The 19482-nt window shown below is 30.2% G+C and overlaps 1 protein-coding gene across 6 annotated transcripts in view; it reads right to left on the bottom strand.

Annotated features, from left to right (window-relative positions):
• LOC106461842 (cleavage and polyadenylation specificity factor subunit 2-like) overlaps positions 1 to 19482 on the bottom strand; it is a 63964-nt gene that overhangs the window by 30542 nt on the left and 13940 nt on the right. For 4 of the 6 annotated variants that reach the window (XM_013921703.2, XM_013921701.2, XM_013921702.2 and 1 more), the window contains exons 3-8: positions 15583 to 15742; positions 11077 to 11182; positions 9517 to 9762; positions 7727 to 7815; positions 3796 to 3894; positions 446 to 568 (exon numbers count right to left, since the gene is read on the bottom strand). In XM_013921703.2, the coding sequence (XP_013777157.1) occupies positions 446 to 568; positions 3796 to 3894; positions 7727 to 7815; positions 9517 to 9762; positions 11077 to 11182; positions 15583 to 15742 (823 nt within the window). Of the gene's footprint in view, positions 1 to 445; positions 569 to 3795; positions 3895 to 7726; positions 7816 to 9516; positions 9763 to 11076; positions 11183 to 15560; positions 15743 to 19482 lie in introns of those variants that run through there. The other 2 variants (XM_022388915.1, XM_022388916.1) reach the window with 2 other exon arrangements.

The following is a 19482-nucleotide window of genomic DNA, read 5'->3' as shown; positions in this document are numbered from 1 at the left end:
AGTGTGAATAAAATAATAGAATCTGAATTTGACATAAAATTTGCAGTTTTTTGTAAGGTATCATTGGTGTCTTAAATGTAAGTAGGGAGTTGATGAACTAAGGGAGTTAGGATGGAATCCAGGTAACTAAAGTAGGACAGCTGCATGTTGAAATTATGGGTCTGCCAGGATAGTCTGGCTTATGTATCTTAGGTAGAAGCTAAAATACAGAAAGCCTAGGATATTCAATGATTAAATTCTTAGCTTGTAATGGAAGTTTGTTATTGCTTATCAGTAGTTATATAATGGAACAGACAGTCTGGTAAAGCTTACATGAGCTTATGCCTTTTGAAATAACAACAGTAACAAGCCAGCAATCAACTATTATAATCAGAACAAGAAATTTTTTACTACAGTTTTGTGGTTTTCTTTACACTGAATTTGTAGGGGTCAAATTTCTTCTAACCTTTGGATCTGGAACACGATTTAATTCTGGAAGGCTATGGCAGAGCTGCAGATGCTTGAACTGAAATGGATTGTTTCGAGCACCTTCAAAGGTTCTCATAATTTTGTCACTCATCCATTCAACCTATGGATTAAAATTCAAATTATTTCATTTATTTTCAGAATATATTGAATTCAACATCAAATGGAAGGATTAAGAAATATTTCTGAAATAGTACCATGTGTGGGTAACTGAAGTAAAGACAATTAACTAAGAAAATCTTTTTATACGTACATTTTGTAAAGAAAATTTTAGAAAATTAACTGAAATCTGATTGAAACTTAGAAACACTAAATTAAATAAAAACAAAACACTTCCATCACCAAATGATGTATTTTATTCATCTATCTTTTTTATTCTAATTTCTGTGTCTATAGACTGCTAGGAATGCTCAATTTCAAGACATGTACAGAGAATGCATACATTATATTAACCCTATGTGCACAGGCAGAAGTCAAAGTGCACATGTGACTACTTTTATAGTTATAATCAAAACTTAATTAATAAAATTTACTATCAATGTATGTCAATAAACTTAGCATCAAAACAGTTTATAATTCAAATTTTAATGTTATGCAAGTTTTTATTTCTTAATATTAAAAGGAATTATTTCAATAAGTTCTCAATCTTCACTTCTCTGTATCACATGACAGTTCTTCACACCAAATTTGCACATTTTAGATTTTTTTCTACCCCCCAACATGATCTACTGAGTTTTACAAAACTTACATGTATATCATAGCTAATGTGAAGTCACAAAGTAAATATATAACCTACAAGCTTCTTGCTTTATTGATGTATAAAAAAGAAGGTCAAACCCATATGCTACACCCTCCAATCATGTCCTGTCTTTCAGAGAATGTCAGTAATTTTCTCTGACGTTTGCCATTGAATTATTTATAACCAAAAAAGGAAATGAGGAATCCACTCAATTTCTGGAGGCCAGCTAATTTCAGATGAAGGATTTTGAAATTTTTGGCCTCATTTTTATTTGTGTGTTATCATGGAGACGATCTCAACCAGCTTAGTTAGAATGCCGATTAAATTATAATAGTTTTAGGACGTTATATATTTTGTACATGCTGATTTTTTGTTTTCTTAACTGCATATTTGAAATAAATAAAAATTATTTTGATCTGCCATCAATCATACATAAGAACTATATATATTGTTTTTTATGTATACTTTTTACTTAGTTATAAATGTAACAAAAATGTTAAAATTATATATTTATTAATTTAGATAATGAAATTTAAATAAAAAAAATTAAAACTTTTTCATGAGGCCCGTATGTAAGCTGCTATTGTTTGTTAGGTAATTCAATTACTGTAACTTGCACTAAGTTTTTGCCTGGTAATTTATTGCTTTAAGTTATACATGAAATACATGAATCAAAGAGCAATAAAATAAAAAATCAAATTACAACAGATATAAGCTGTTTAGGATAAATATTTGTAATTGTATGTTACAATCTCAAGACATTCTAGAAAGCCCCCCAGTGGCACAGCGGTATGCCTGCGAACTTACAACCCTAGAAACCGGGTTTCAATACCCATGGTGGGGAGAGCACAGATGGCCCATTGTGGAGTTTTGTGCTTAATTACAAACAAACAAACATTCTAGAAAAAATTGCACTTTCAATTTTAGTTCATTTTTTTAACTTTTCATTACTGTTAATATTAAGACAGAGAAAAACAAATAAAGTTTTACTGAAGAAAAACTTTAGACTTTCATTCAGGTTCTAAAGATTATGCAAATAAAATATGAAAACTAAGATGAAAAAAATGATTTTTTTATTCTTAATATGAAAAATCAATTTGCACTCAAACTAGTCAGTCTGGCTCCATAAATCCACATACAAATCTTTAGCAAAAATACTTTATTAAAAATAATAAGTATTTTGCCAAAAACACGTGTAATGTTTATTAAAAAGACTTACTAAATTTTATGAAGACACATTTATAAAATCAAAATTATAGTAAACACTGTTACATTTAGCTTCACAGAAACAGGGGTTGGTGCAATGCACCTACTCCACATATGTAAACTTACAACTATTTTCTAGCCTCACAAATCATTACAATCCATATTGCCGCATCTAGTCATATTTTATCTGATAACCATTCATCTTGACAACAGCCCTCCGGGCAATGTTTCTATAGCAAAAGGCTCCAACATACGACTCTGAAGTCCAAATACACCACTCCACACAACAAACTTTCTATAATACATCTAGTGTATGAGAACAACTGTTTCCCAGTGACTGCTTCATAGGTGTTGCACCTGCCAACTTCACCAGAATGTCTTCATGTGGAATAGCATGAATACTTATTTAATCCTCCAGCTGCTTAAAAGTATGCAACAGTTGAATGAGGGATATGACTTGAAGCCTTATCTTGGTGAAACCATAAGTGTTGGCTACACTTTAATATAAAAGCTGGTATTTCTGTGTGGTAGAAAGGAATCCAAAACACTGATCTGATAATAAGCAGAGTTCACTTTGACATTTTTATCCACTCCCTTTTTTTATCCCTAACTTTCCCATGGAAGAGTATCCAGAGATAATCATGAATCCTTTCAAAAAAGGTCTATGATATGATGCCTACCATTTTTTTTCACACACTGATCAGTAGAAATTACATGAGACTTGTTACAGTTATCAAGGTACACCTATCCTTTATAGAGTGTTACCACATACTGCCATTTTCCCCTAGATAGGTACTGTTCATACAGTTTTCTACAGTTTATCTAACTTTGGATACAACATAGAAGTAGCTTGCAATATTTTTTAAGACAGTGATCTTTCTTGATTTTGTTGATTATTGTTGCATGAGACACATGGACAGCTTTTGACACTGATTCTTTGTGTGCATGGATTACCACCTTTTACAAGATGCCATGTTTTGCTTACAACAACTTGCTCCAAGTTGATCCAGATTCCTTTGTTTTCCAATTTTATTAAGATCAATGCATATCTTCATCCTGTAAATTCTAAATCTTCAATATGAATCCACTTTATGATCTGAGTGTATGAATATTTTGTGTCAGAAAAGGAAATTACATACCCTTCGAAATGTGATAATCAATTTTTCATGGCATCATACTACTTATGAAATGCCAAATATTGTCAAAATGTAGATCTGATACATTCCACCATGAATTTCTATCGACTGTAGTTGTCACTGGACTTGCCGATTTACATATTCAAATGTCTGTAGAATTGCCTACATCATACAAATAATCGTTACTGAAGTAAACACTTAATTATATTTTATAAAATTACATTTTATTTAAAATATAGCTGAACAAACCTGTGATTTTGCAAATTCCACTACATTATAGCTAACATTGTTAAGTAATGCAAGAGAGTAGGCCATCAACCCAGAATCTTGGTTTCTCCAGAGCTGGTCCTAAAAAACAAGAAAAAATTAACATATTATGAATAGCATAAACTATTTGTTTTGAAATAATTGTGATTTCTAACTGCAGTTAAGATAAAAAGAAATAAGTTTTGTCTAATTTGTCATAAGAGTCAAAAGTTCCATGTTGATGAAAATTGTCTTCTATCTAAAAATGTAGCCAAGTCATTAAGATGATAGCAGTCAATTAATGAAATACATGGTTAATCACTCAAAAGAAGAAACTATAAGAAAATATATAAACAACAGAATTTTGTAAAGATTGCAAAAAACAATATAAATCGAATTCTAGTGGAGGTGAGGATTTATGTACTTTCCGCTGGTCTGCTGAATAATTGTCAGTAATTCAACAGAAAACTATCACAACATAATATCAGACACTTGAAATCTAGAATATATTTGAAATTTATAAAAACAAACAAAGGAAAAGGTTAAAATTTTCACATGTAGAGAAAATAATTTCTAAAAATCACACCATTAGAAAACTTGCAAAGCAGGTTTTAATCATACATGGCCTGATACGTATAACAAGTATATTTCTATTTAACTCTCTCACCATGAGGTCGGTCACACTGACCAGCTTCATAACTATTTTGTACTTGTTATAGTTTTTCCATATTATAGCTTTTAACTCTTTTAACACAGGCTCGATCAATTTCACCAACCACATGACCTCTTTGTACTCGATTAGTCTTTATAGATGTAATACTTCTAACTTTCAATATAGTGTGTATATCATTCATAAAATTTGGCAGTCTTTCAGTTACTATTATAAGTCTTAGTAAAGTATATTTAATAAAATAAAATAAAGATTTGTCCATGAATATACTGAGTATTTGTTTTGAATAGTCCGTGTGCAAAGTAATTTTCATGTTAAAATTGAAAATACTTTTCATCATCTCAAAAATCTCAAATTTCATTTGTGTAATCCCTAAAACCTCCTTAATGCATTTCAAACGTTTTTTTTTTAGTAAAACTTTATAGTTTATGTTATTTTCTCTGCAGTATCTCAAAACAGATTCAGTCAATTCGACTGACCTCTTACAATAAAAAAAAAATCAAAATAAACTAAATCACCTTTTTCTTCTTTCTAGAATGACTTCAAATTGTAACATGAAACTACATTCGTTTATCCTAAGTAGCTCTAAATTCATAACAGTATACATCTATTTATAACTAAATTTTATTGTTTTATTGCCCTTTGAACCGTGTCTAACTACTATCCGTGCCATTATAAGTTGTAAATCACTGGGGGAACATGCCTCGTGAACCATTTTATTTATATTATTATTAATCATTTAACCTAATATAGTCATAAATAACTTAAAAAGATCCAAATTTTTAGATTTTAGTTATTTTTATAGTAATAAATATAGAAAAAGAAAAACAAGAAATAAAGTACTTACCCAATCTTCTTCTTCTTCTTGTTCTCAGGTTTTTGACGAGAGCTAACCCCTACTTTTTATACCATAGGTAGTAATGCACTTAATAATCTTTATTTAATTAAATAATGCACCAAAGAATAGAGATTAATTACATCCAAAAAGTAAACAAATTAAATTCTAACTATGCAACAACAGTCGTTACAATTTCATCCAAGCTAGTTGTTAACTTTCCCACAGGAACAAATCTTTTTCTGTGAGTGAACTTGATGATATTCTGTTTAAAATACAAGATTATACAATACGTTATTTGATAGATGAAAACCTTGACTTTCTCTTGGTTATAGGTAATACATAATGAAACTTAAGAGAGAAGTATCAACGAATTGTGAAAGAGGATGTGACAGGTGGATGTGGTAGGAGGGGTCTGATTTTCTATTCGATCTCTATAACCAAACAAGATTAAAGACTATAAAAATTATGGTCTGTTTGAGCAATAACAATTTTATAGAGTATCTTGATTTTCATTTCGTACTTTTTCAGGGGTGATGGATAAAATAGGGATGATGACATGCTAAGAAAAAATGTGTCACATAGGTCACACTAGTAGAAATTCAGGATTTTTTAAAATATTTCCTTGTAGAATTAAGAACTTAAAACTTGTATGCTATTAAAATATGGATTATTAGCTAAGATTTCATGCTATTCTAATTGGTGTAATATAAAGAAAAAGTAGTTCAATAAAATTTTGAATGTAAGACATTAAAACCTTATGTCATGTGCAGTGAAGGGTACCTGGGGTGATAGGGTTAAAACAGAATGTGTATCTTTACAAAATTTGGCAGACTTGCTATACACATTACAAGTCTATTGTACACAAAAAAATCAATTATTAAATGACGTATTTTTACTACATACTTGTCCATGAATATATCAAGTTTTTTGGGGTTTTTACTTGTCCAAGTGCAGTGGTTTTCATGTTAAGATTAAAAATACTCTTCTTCATCTCAAATTCATATGTGTAATATCTAAGACCTGCTAGACAAATTTTAATTTTTTTTCAGTAAAACTTTGTATTTTATCTGTAATTTTCTCCACCCAAACACTATACAAGGTTGGTCAATTTGACCAACCTCGTAACCACAAAAAAAAAAATGATATAAATCTAAATTACCCTTTTTTATTTCTAGAATGACTTCAAATTGTATCAGGAAACTACATTTGTTCATCCTAAATAGCTTTAAACGCATAACAGTATACATCTATTTATACTTAAATTTTATTGTTTTATTGTCTTTTGAATTATGTGTAACTAATATTCATGCCAAATAAGTTGTAAATCATGTGGTGAACGTGCAGCTCACGTTACAGTATCAAATTATGTAATGCACAGATTACTTGCAAGCACATACTTCATGAAACATTATCATTCTTTATTTTACCTTACCGAAACTGAAGTTTCCAATTTTTACATTTTAATTACATTTATTATAATAAATAAAGGATACACATAAAAAACAAGAAATAACATACTTACCTTGGTCTTCTTTTTTTATCCCTTTGACTGTCAATGACACTTAGCCTTACTTTTTTTATACTAATGATACTACTGCACTAAATAATTTTTTATTTAATTAAATGATGCATTGAATAACACAGAATAATCACATGCAAAAAGCAAACAATTTCCCATAACTATCACAATTTTCCTGGTTTCTAACTATGCGACAAGATCTGTTGAATATTCAGCTAAATTCATTACTGTGTTTCCCATGGAAATAAAGTTTGAACTGAATGCATGACTGAGAATTCTCTGTACAAAAAACAACATAATATAATACATCACTTAATAGATTAAACTCTTGGCTTTCTATTGGTTATAAATAACATAGTATTAAATGTCAGAGAGAATTATTGGCAATTTCTGAAAGAAAGGATATGAGAGGTGGGCATGGCAAGAAGGGTCTTATTTTCTATTCCATGGCTCTGTAACCAAATAAGATTGAAGGCTATAAAAAGTATGCTTTGTCTAAACAATGATAACATTATAATAAGTAATTTATGTTAAATTTCATACTTCTTGGAGGGGTGGTAAATACATTAGAGAAGAGGGGATACTTAGAGAGAAAATGTCACAATTATCATATAAGGGGATATTCAGGATTTTCTTTAATATTGCCATATAGAATGAAGAACTTAAAACTTGTATACTATTACAATTTGGATTATTAGCTATGTTTTCATGACAGATTTATTCATATCATGATAAAAATGTAGTTTAATTAAATTTTAAATGGAACTTACTAAAACCTCATAATAAAAATGTAATAAAAGTGGTATCACAGACTCAGAAGAGAATTGTTGAAAACACACAGTTCTTCAAGCCAAAATTAAACAGAAATATACTGAAAACAATAACAACAATAAAAAAACCTACATACCAGCATATGCGCAAGTTCAAGCACTCTCCCAGCTGTGTCTACTGCAATTAACACATTCCCACTGTTCCTCAATGTTTGAAGTATGTTAGCTGTTTAAGACACACAAACAAAAACAATGTTAACACTAATTTCAAACATTATGTAGCAGAAAATAATTTTTAGAACATCATAAAAAAGTCTAAAGTCTAGAAGGCATGTGTAGTCATAAAAAAGGTAAGGTCAACCTTGGTATTAGAATATTTTAACCCTATCACTTTGGGCTCATGTAATACACACACACGATAACTTTGAGTTCTCTTAACGTATTCTCTAAAAGACTGGTAAGATTTTCTTAATGATCATAAGTGTCTTGTAAACAAAGAATGAAATATGTTATTTATATACAGTAGTTACTATTAACAAATTGACTGCAAGGTGATTTTCATTTTAAGTATAAGATATTTTTCTTCATCTTAGTTTTCATATTTCATTTGCATAATCTATAAAACCTCCTAAAAAAATAAGTTTTTGCAAGGTAAATATATATATACTTTATTTACCATTTTCTCCATGATATCACTAACTCTAGCTATTATTATCAATGTACAATGCAATGAAATAATTAAAATTAGGAAATACAAAAAACACGTACCTTTCAGTTTTTTGTAGAATATCTTCAAAGATTTTCTATTTGTTAAATTCATAATTTCAGATCTTTTATTTTTCACATATAGTTAATATTTAATGTTTTATTTTCCTTTCTTGTCCTTTACCACTTATTATTCATTTCAACACAAGTCAACGGTGCCCTTGAGGCATATTACAGTGTCTTTGTAGACATGCACAACCTTTCGGCAAAATTTTTGGTGTACCACGTAATATCATAAGCCTTGAGAGCTGACGCAAAGTAAGATGCATATTTAAAAAATGTCTAAACTTTTCAATTATGCATTTTAAAGCATAACTAACACATAATTAGCTAAAATATAATATAAAATCTAAATACAATTAAAACTATCATTAATTATAACATATTTAGGTAAGAAACAACTGTAAGTGCTATAGTCAATCAATCAGCTAACAATACTACAATTGCTAGATTATAGTGTAAAATGAGCTATTTCTAATGACTATACACGTGTATGTAACATCTACATGTAGGCCACAAAGCTAAAACAAATCTGTTGAAGGTGGGTGTGGCACTTGTCAGGTGTTGACAAAATTTATTAATTGTTTCAGCTGTATTCATTCAAAAACTTTGAAATGTACAAGTCAAAAGGCTATGTAACCATTTTAGAGTTTAGACATGCCTCTACACAACTGCCATTGTATTATTAAAGATACAGAAGTTATGTATTTTTAAAGGTTCCTTTTGAAATAAAGGACTTAAACCTTAGATGACATAAAACATCAAATCATAACATACATTATAATGACAATTTCATTCAATACATTGATAATAAAGGTGTATAATTAAATTATGAATGTAACACAGTGGCTAGTGCAGAAAAGTGTTTAAAGGGGTACCCATTGCAAAAGGGTTAAAAAAAGCAGCTTATACTAACAGAAGCACGTTAAACTTAAAAAATAAGAGCAGAATCAACTTCATATATATATATATATATTTTTCATTATAAATTCATCAACCTCTTTGTTTGTGTATATTTTCTACTGAATAAAACTTCAAAGTACAATTTCTCAACTTATTCCAAAAAACCATACTTTATTCTATCTCTGAAATACTTCTCACTATCCTAATACCTTTTACTTTCTAATATTTAAATTCTCCAGTAAAGTTAAAAAAAACTCACTCATTAACTGTTCATCCCTTTGTCTTCTACGTGCTTGGTTGTAAGCAGCATTATAAGCATCAGTTATGAGTAATGAAGGGCGAGTTACACTTTCAAGAACACAGCCATTTAAATGTCGTTCCTTTTTATGGTTGAAATCAACAGCATAGACAATGTCCTCTTCACCATCTTTAATTATTCTCCAAATTGTTCCACCGATCATGTGACCTGCAGCAAGTGGTGTCACTGAGATTCCTTGACCTTTGCCTAATGTAAAACATTGCTGGATGATTAAGTTGATGCTGAATTTTTCCATTTAAGTTCCAAACAGAATCTTTCTTTATCATATCAGTTAGACTAATATTTATCCTTCAATATTTATATGACTAGAATTAAATGATCTCAGTTAGCATTATACAAATCTATCACACAGTATGAGCTGTCAGTCATATAACCTCCTTTGAGTAAACTGACATTATACAAGTCCACCATGTTCAGAAGTGAAAGTAGAAATTAATGTCACCTTTCTGTGATATTTTGAACATTTGTGTGCAGGTACTGTGAAATACTGCAGAGCCAGCATAGTCTCTAAGAAGTACAAGTCTTAGTGGAAAGTGAGCAGAGTTCTAATGATCAAATATAAATATCAGTCAGAGAAGTTTTTCATTCATATAAAAATTGGATGTGAACTTAACCTTTTTGCTTAACTGTACAAGTCCAATAGTTATAACTTAAAAGTTGAAATATCGACATTATTTGGTGTATATTGAACAATGTACTTAGTTTTACAAAGGAATAACTACAAGAAGTAAAGATTCAAGATTTAATCCTGCCTAAAGTTTCAGAAAAAATAATGGAATTATATAAAATAAATGAAAGATTAAGTTGAAACTGAGAATTCACTGAAATAACTTAATGGTGAAATATTACAATTGTGGCTTTGGTTTGTTTTGAATTTCACATAAAGCTACACAAGGGCTATCTGTCCTAGCCATCCCTAGGCTACAGGGAAAGCATCTATTCAATACCAACAACTCTTGGGCTACTCTTTTACAACAAATAATGGGATTGACCATCACATTATTACACCCTCATGCCTGAAAGTGCAGGCATGCTCAGTGACAGGGATTTGAACCCATGACTCTCAGATTGCGAGTCGAGTGCTTTCACCTCCAGGCCACAACTGACTTTTAAATTACTTAACTGTTTATTTGTGCTTGTTTAATTACTTTATGAGAATTTAACTCAGTAAATCAAATTATATTATTTATTACAATAAATAATAATGTCTTCTTGCAACTGCAATTTTCCATGTTTCTTCACTCAAACCAGTTCAAGGTTTAAGTCTACATGTAAAATGGTGAAATATTACAGCATTTGTGGAAAACAATTTTTAAGTTAACAATTATATGCATTTGTGTTTAATTATTTTAAGATAATTTAACTTAATAAACCAAATGATTTAATATTGTAAATAATAAGTTTCTGCTAACTAGTATTTCTAGTTTTTCTTATTCCAAACCAGTGTAAAGTTTTAGCCTACATGTAAAAATTAAGATACTTTTACAGCAAACACCTCACCTTTTAAACTGATAGACTGGTTATATTTCAACTGAATTATTTTATCAAAAGCGGCATCAACATCATCTAAAGTAAACAATTCAAAATTCTCACTATTGTGTCGAGACTGAAAAAGAAAAAAAAAACTGGTGAGAAAAAAAACTTTCTAGAAAAAATGGGTGGTTTGTAATTTGCTTAAAACATGTCATAATGAAAATACACACCATTTCTAGTAGAAAGAAAATTAAGTAACCCAAGTAATGATACTTCAATAAAGGTACACACTTAAATAAATGTTCAATTATATGATCATAACATATATTAACAACAGATAATTGTATCTTTCCTACATAAATTCACAAAAATGAAACAGTTACTTAAGACAGCTTTTCTGCCCATCATGAAAAACTTACGGGAGTTTCTTAAAGGTAATTCAACTTATAAAACTAATTCTTTTGTTCATTTATACACAATTTCTCCTCTTTTTCCTTTTTTTTTTGGAACTCACTCTATTTCCTGCAGTTTCTATTTAGTTCAAATTGTTTTTAAAATATAGAACTTGGAGGCACAGATAGAATAATGGCAACAAAACTACGATTTTAAAATAGGATGAATACAAGAAGCATGGCCTACCTGGTTCTTTGTTTACATGAAAAAATATACATATGGAATATATATATATAAAATTATAACAAAATATTTCTTGCTAGTGTGAAAGTTACAGAAATAATGAAATTAAGAAAACATACATATGAAACAAACATTATTATTTCTTGCTCCTTTTTATCCAACTCAAGATTGACAACTCATCAACTGTCTTTTTCTCTCATTAACCCTTTCACTGCAGCTGGAACATATATTTATCAGTGCGACTGGGACAAATTTTTTCCATTGTCATTCAAAATGACCATGCATGACATATGTAAAATGAGTTGGAAAGTATTTATTGGCATCCTGTCTAATGTTGATATATGGTTTCCCTCAATGTTTTCTACTCAGCTCTTCAGTAAATAACAAGATGCCTAAGCGGAATGTACGACAACTGCTTGCTGACCATGCCCGCATTGCTAGAGTGGTGAGTAGTAACCCTAATTACTATGTAAATATGTTTGATGCGCTTGAGTCAGATAGCTCAGAAGATAGCGAAAGTGAGACAAGTGGTGTTCAAATGTGTGATGATGAATAGGCAATGAGATATGAGGATGCTAGCTCTCCAGCTAATGATAATAGACAAGATGATGAACCTGGACTCAGCAAAGGACGGTGTAAACAGCGTTGACAATGGAAAACATTTGTCCCAGTTGCAGTGTGAGGAGGTGGATGCACTAGGAAATATACGTCCCAGCCGCAGTGAATGGATTAAAAGCCTCTTATCACTTCAGCAACTCATCTAAATTGGTTTTATCTGTATCAAACATTACTTATACCACAGTTAATTTTTTTCTCTTGAATGACTTCACAAACATTTTTCATTGGCTTTACTAATTAGGCAATATGAATTTGTACTTTTGCAAAAAAAATGTCTTCCTCCCCTAAAACTTACCCTGATCTTCTGCAAAGACACCTTCTTCCAACTGACAGGGTGAGGATGAAAATAGTAGGTTTGTGTCTTTGTAACAAAACAATGTTCCAGAGAGAGTGTTTATTGAGCATGAGGTTGCTGAACACATTAATTTTGCTATTTGAACATTTTCTGGTTTGTTGTCATTCGGCCTTGTAATATTATTTGCAATTCACAGAACTATGATTGTATTCAGTCAATGGTTCTCTCCACTTCATAAACACATTTTCATTTATATTAAATATGCTTTCAACATTTACCAAGTCAAGCTAGACTGGGCAAGTAAGTATTTTTTTTTTCAAGCTTCATAAAACTAGTCAAATAATAATCCATTTGTTTCCACATGGCATAATTTGCTCCATTCCCCTATCCACACACCATGTTTGTTTGATTTTTTACTTTATGTTACACTTTCTAAACAAAGAATATCAAGTCAATTCTACCCCCACAACATCAGCTTCTCTGTCACTAGTGTAGATGTGTCTCAATTTACAAAAAAAGTGTTTGCATGAGCTCTGTTAACTTTTTGAATCCTGAATAATAAGGGGAAAAACACTGCAGCTCTCAAAGAATGAGACTTCTTATGCACGTTAGAGAAAACAGCAGAAAAAAATAGGTACACATAAGAAATTAATATTTTTTCTCTTTAACCCTTCCACTTCAACTGCAATCATTATACTCCTTTCTGCACAAGTCACAAGATTTTACAGTGCTGCATAAAAAATTTAATTCAACAACATTACTATGAATGTATTCTAATGAAATTAGCATCATCATGTACTTTATAATTCAAAGCTTTATATAAGTTTGAATTCGTTTATTTCAAAAGAAATTTTCAAATAAAATTACTTAAACTTCAGGTTTGTTGTCACATGATGCACGTGCAATCAACAGTTCATTTACAATGCACATGTATGTCTAGGCTGTATTTAACCGTACAGCACTGTTTACTCGTTCTTAAATTCCATCATCAAGTCAGAGATCAGAAAAAAATACATTTCTTCACTCCAATGATAGTAGTTTTGCCCATATTTTTTTTATTTGGATATTTTATTTCAAGCAACATATACTTAGTGACATGTTTATAATCAATAGAAAGAGCTCATTTTAAACTAAATCTCCCAAATGTTATTTTAAAACCAGTGCTCAATATTCCTTATCAAGTACGTCAAACAGCCAAAGCATTGTTTACTGATTTCATTCTCTTTAGCACTGTCTCTCGACTAGATACATAGGTTTTACTTTGATATTTTAGTTAATTACACATTATTTATGTTTTAAAATTCTTATTTGAAATATTTAATCATTAATTAATATAATCCAAACTGTGCTCTGGTTTGCAAGGGTTAACTTACTACATGACTGCAAAAAATGTTTCTGAAGTTGTGCATATCTCACAAAGATACTGTACTATGCCCCAAGGGCATCCGTTGGCATGTATCCATAAAAAGTAATAAACTGTTAAGGTCAGAAAAGGAAAATAAAATATCCAAAATAAGCTACAAGTGAAAAAGTAATAACTTGAAATTAGAAACATAACCAAAAGAAGATATTTTAAGATTATTTGATGAAGAGTTCAAAAGTATGTACATATTTCTATTTGTTAATTTTAAACATTTCATTGCACTGTATATTGATGATAATAGCTACAGTTAGTGATAAGATAGAGAAAATGATAATATAAACATTTATCTTGAAAAAAATTTTGATATTCATTTAGGTTTTAGTGGTTATGCAAATGAAAAATAAGTATTTTTATACTAAACATGAAAATCACCTTGCACTTGAACTACTCAGAATGTGAGTGCAAATAACTACACTAAATAAGGAATATTTAGTAGAAATAGTTGAAAAAATAAAAATAACATATTTTTCTAATACATGTCTTTAGAAAAGTTCCTCTCAAGTTACAAACAATTTCTTCAACAAATTTAACTTTTCTCTTTTGCCTTTGTTAACAGAAAGATATTACTATGACAGGTCTTCACAGATGTGCTGTGGCTATTTGTCCAAGTTGTGATAATAACTGTAACATTAGTTTTCATAATTTCAGGTGAAAGATGAACAGTTGCTAGAACTTGTGTTGATAGATGCAAAAGAGCAGACAAATTTTCTCCACTCAATAGGAACAGTCACATGTGTTTGGACCACTTTAGTACTGATCTAAAAGCTGAACTAGTTGATTTCAAAAGCAAACTAAGATTAACCCTCTCTCTACAAACAGGTCAAAAAGGGCATGTCACAACATTTTAGTTATATTCAAAATTTAATTATCCTCATTGCCACGGGTATAGTTCACTGCACACGAAACAAGGTTTTAGTGTCTTACATTCAAAGTTTTATTAAATTACTTTTTGTTTATGTTATACCAATTAGTATAGCATAAAACCTTAGCTAATAATCTATATCTTAATAATATACAAGTTTTAAGTTCTTAATTTTATAAGGCAATATTTAAAAAAATCCTGAATTTCTCCTAAACTATGTTAAAATAAATAAGGTTGTATTACCAATTCTTACCTAAAAAACCTTATTAGTGATATGACTTAAGCAAAACTAATAATAATTACAATTCACTTGCTTAATCTGATTCATACCCTAACTGTTGTCATTCATGAAAATTGATAAATGTATGTAGCATCTAGACAAATAATACATCTCAGCTGGCCTGATGAGCCTTGATATTGGGTGAAAAGTCTCACTGGCACTGTATATAGCAGATTTAATATGTTTGCCATATTATAATGTGTTCTCTTTTGCTTTCACTCATGGGTTATTAGAATATTAACTCAAAAACACTAATCTAACAGCTTATTAAGTTTCATAAACTAGGACAGCAACAATGAAGGTTGGCTTGAGATATCTCAACAATCTAACATAAAATTTCATCGGTCAGTTGGTATTAATTTAGTGCTAACAATGGTAAATGTAAATGCATGGTTACCTTATTTACACATTCCACACACCTGAAACAAATCATACATAAACATCTGTCCCATTTTGTACACAGGAATAGTAGCATATATCGGACAATTCAAGCCACACTTTCCAACCATGTAGGGCAGTGCTCCCAAGTGTAAAACATCAGGATAGGAAAGAAGCACAGCATCCACTTGATTCATGTATCTAAGAATTGTTTATAAAAACTTTATAACTTGCAATTCACAATAACAGTATATCTAAATAACATATAATTGCTATTATTTGAGGTAACTTTTTCCTTTTTTTCAAATATTATTTTGGTAATCTTTATAACAACTAAAAAACTTAACAATCACTGTCAGGGGATCTCAGCCATTATAATTTCCTATAGATTAATATGTCCAACTGACATATATAGTGTTATACATCTTTTAAATTTCCAGCTAAGAAAAGCTAATTTAAGATATTGGGAAGTTATTTCACAAATGCATTTCATTTGTCATAACCAGGTAGGATTTTATGTTTAATACTTACAAGTAACAACATACTTTATACAAACAGAAACTGGAGTTCTAAATAGGGCATTTCTACAGTAACTACTCTATTTATGCATACTTTAAAACTTGGTAAGAATAATTAATTAAAAAGCTTTACAAACAAAAATCTAGCATTATCATTTTCAACAGTATCTCAAGCATACTTATTAAATACCTTTACTATAAATTATAATATCAAAAAACAATGTAATGTTTTATGATCATCTGATAGCTTAAAATGTAAATCTTCAAAGGTCATGATAACACAAGGTACTTGTCAGTGCTTACCTACAGGTTGACAATACAGCTCTGTGATTAGTGGAATTTTATAATCGATTAATTGTTAAGCTCATTAATTGATTATATTCAACCAATTGGAAACACTTATGACTCTTTCTACTACAATCTTGGCAGATACATTACTCTGGCACTCACACCATATGTAACATTTACATGATCCTTTTTTGAAAACATTTTCAATTTCAGAAACACACTAAATCCTAAATGGTTAGCTTTTGATTAGTTGATTATTTTTGTGAGTCATGACACGAACTGATTAAGATGAACAACCTTGAATTAATAAAAAATAACCAGAGATCATAATATCAATATTTTGATCACTTGGATAGTTGTAATATGGGTAGCGGGTAGCACTTAGTGCAGCTTCAGGGAGTAATGACCCTGCCCAGATCACGAGTTCCAGGCTCAGCTGGCTCCAGCTGTCAGTACCCAGTTAAGACCCCACACCAAGGAAATGATGAAGTCAGCGGCAGCAGGCTGATTGATGCTATCTCGGAGTGCATGGTAAGTTATGTCATTGATGGTCAGAGCATACTGGCAGGAAGAAGGATCATTTTGATCAATGGCTAGCAGTAACTATTGCAGTTAGCAAAATACTGCAAGTGATGGTGTCACTATAAAAATATCCACTAACAATCCAGGTGACAAGTTAAACTTATAAAAATCATTAAGCCATTCAAATATGATCTTTAAAACACAAATAATTAACTAAAATATAAAAGTAAAACCTAAATAAAGTTTAAACTGTCTCTCTAACTATAGCATACTTAGATAAGAAACCAACATAAGTGCTATTGTTGATCAAGCAGACAACAATACTACAAGCAGTTACATCTACTTCAATATGAAAACCGCACCAATTTCAAATTAACTGTTGGTAGAGTATAGTGGAAACTGAGCTCTTTGTAAGAACTATATACACTTTTGTCAACTAAGTATATGTATGTTGTAAATCTCACGGCAAAGCATAGAAGGTGGCATGGCACCTGTCAAGGGCTGGAAAATTTTCTTTCCCAGTGAATACAGTTGTAAGACTTTGTATCTTGTGTGCCCAAAAAGCACATAGATCTACACTGTCATCATACATTCATATATAAGGCAAGCTTATGTGGTTACACTCAGCTCCTGCTAAAGTAGAGATATTTCATAGTGCATGGATCACATGACAAAAAAATACAGTTTAAGTATCTTTTAAACATTTTTTTTTCAAACAGAGGAATTAACTTAGATAACTTAAAAACTCAAATTGTAACTTTCATTATAATGTTATTTTTGTTTACATACGTGGATAGTAAAATTGTTTAATTAAATTGTGAATGTAACTCAGTAGTGCATGTAAAAATGATTTTAAAAATGGCCTCATCCTGATAGGAATAAAGTAAAGATACTGAATAAAGTAAAACAACCAGATGTTCTTATGTTACCATATAGTATCAAAAAGAAACATCAGATGTTAATGTTTATATTTCATTGATCTATTATAAAAAACTTTTTTCAGGTTTTGTGAACTCAACACAAGAAATGTTAACAGCAATCCACTTATGGCCTTAGTCAACAACTTGTTATTTCTACGCTAATACAACAACATGAACGTCAATTAAACATTGCCATGGTAAATTCTGGCAGTTTCCCCCATAAATTTCGAGGGCTTGGATTTGTCAAGACACTAAAAATGTCACTAGACTTTAGAGATTTGTTTCATCAAAGACATTCTTGCTCAGGGCACATGCAGCTCTTAAAACATATTTGTTAAAGAATCAATTTTTCATTGTTTAGAAGTCAGAATTCTCACAAGAAAAATGTTTTTCATATTGTTGATGTCCAAAATAAACAAAAACAAGTGGTATTACTGTACATGTAACAACATCTTAAAATTTTCTGAAAAACAGTCATCCTTTTTACAAATGCTAAAATATAAATTCAGGCTTAGACGTTAAAAATTTTTGAAACATAATTAAAAAATAATTACAACTATTTAATTGTAAATAAAAAAGTTTAAATGTTTGTTTATGAATGTTTTTATTTTCATGTCAAATCACGTAACTACCAATAAAACTTTGAATTTGCTTTTTTAGGCAATCTAGTTGATTTTATTACTAAAATTACTGGTATGCAATGACAGTAATATATATTTATAAGTAGTGCTAGTAAAGTTCTACTTAGACTCCCTCCCCTTTACAAATTCCTGAATCCACCCCTGCTAAGGTGTAAAAATCTATTGTTATATTGTAATTTATAATTTTCATAACCGTATTAATTAGAACTAAATAATCCATAAATTTATTTTTCTGCACTGTGTATGTGCTATATTTATAATGCCCCACCTCATATTTTCATGAATTTATATACTAGTGAATTTATATATCCTGCACCCTAAAAAAGTATTTTTTACTCATTTAGTCATGCCAACGTTTTCACCACGTGACAACTTACAAATGATAATGTACAAGTCAATTTGTACAATAAGTTTCCAAGTTTTACATTTCAGTTACTTTTATAACAATAAACAAAAAATATACATAAAAAACAAAAAATTTTGTACTTTTGTCACAAATCTTACCTGTTTTCAAGCTTTTATACTCATACAACAGAAGCCCACATTAAACAGTATGCCTACTTCGCAGTAATCATAGTGTGGGATGAGAAATTTTTGAAAACTTCAAATAAGCAATTTAAATACAAGATATTCCCATGCATATGAAATACAATGTTCTAAAAGTAATACAATTTAGCTGGTTTTCTAACTAAGCTAGAAATGGGTTGAATATTTTAAATCAATGCCTGGTCAAGCATAGTTTCCAACATTGGCAATGGAAATGACAGGGAATTGTTCAAAATCAATTATTTCAACAGTTACAAGCCCTGTCACGTTCAGCAGATTTAATCATTCTCTTTCTATTGGTTAGAAATCATCCATCAGCAAATGTCATAAAGAATTAATGACATTTTTCAAAAGACAGTTTCATTTAGGAGTGGTATGGCATGTGGGTTTCACTATATTGCATATATCTCAGTAAAGCAAGATTGGAGGCTTCAAACTGAGGTTTTGCCTCGGGAATATACATAAGTGTGAAATTTGTAGAAAAACTTAGATCATATGGCAGCTGG

This window comes from Limulus polyphemus, unplaced genomic scaffold (assembly GCF_000517525.1).
Source record: "Limulus polyphemus unplaced genomic scaffold, Limulus_polyphemus-2.1.2 Scaffold1042, whole genome shotgun sequence".
Classification (NCBI taxonomy): Eukaryota; Metazoa; Arthropoda; class Merostomata; order Xiphosura; family Limulidae; genus Limulus; species Limulus polyphemus.
The sequence above is the reverse complement of the archived record's forward strand: the minus strand, read 5'-3'. Positions and strand labels throughout refer to the sequence as shown.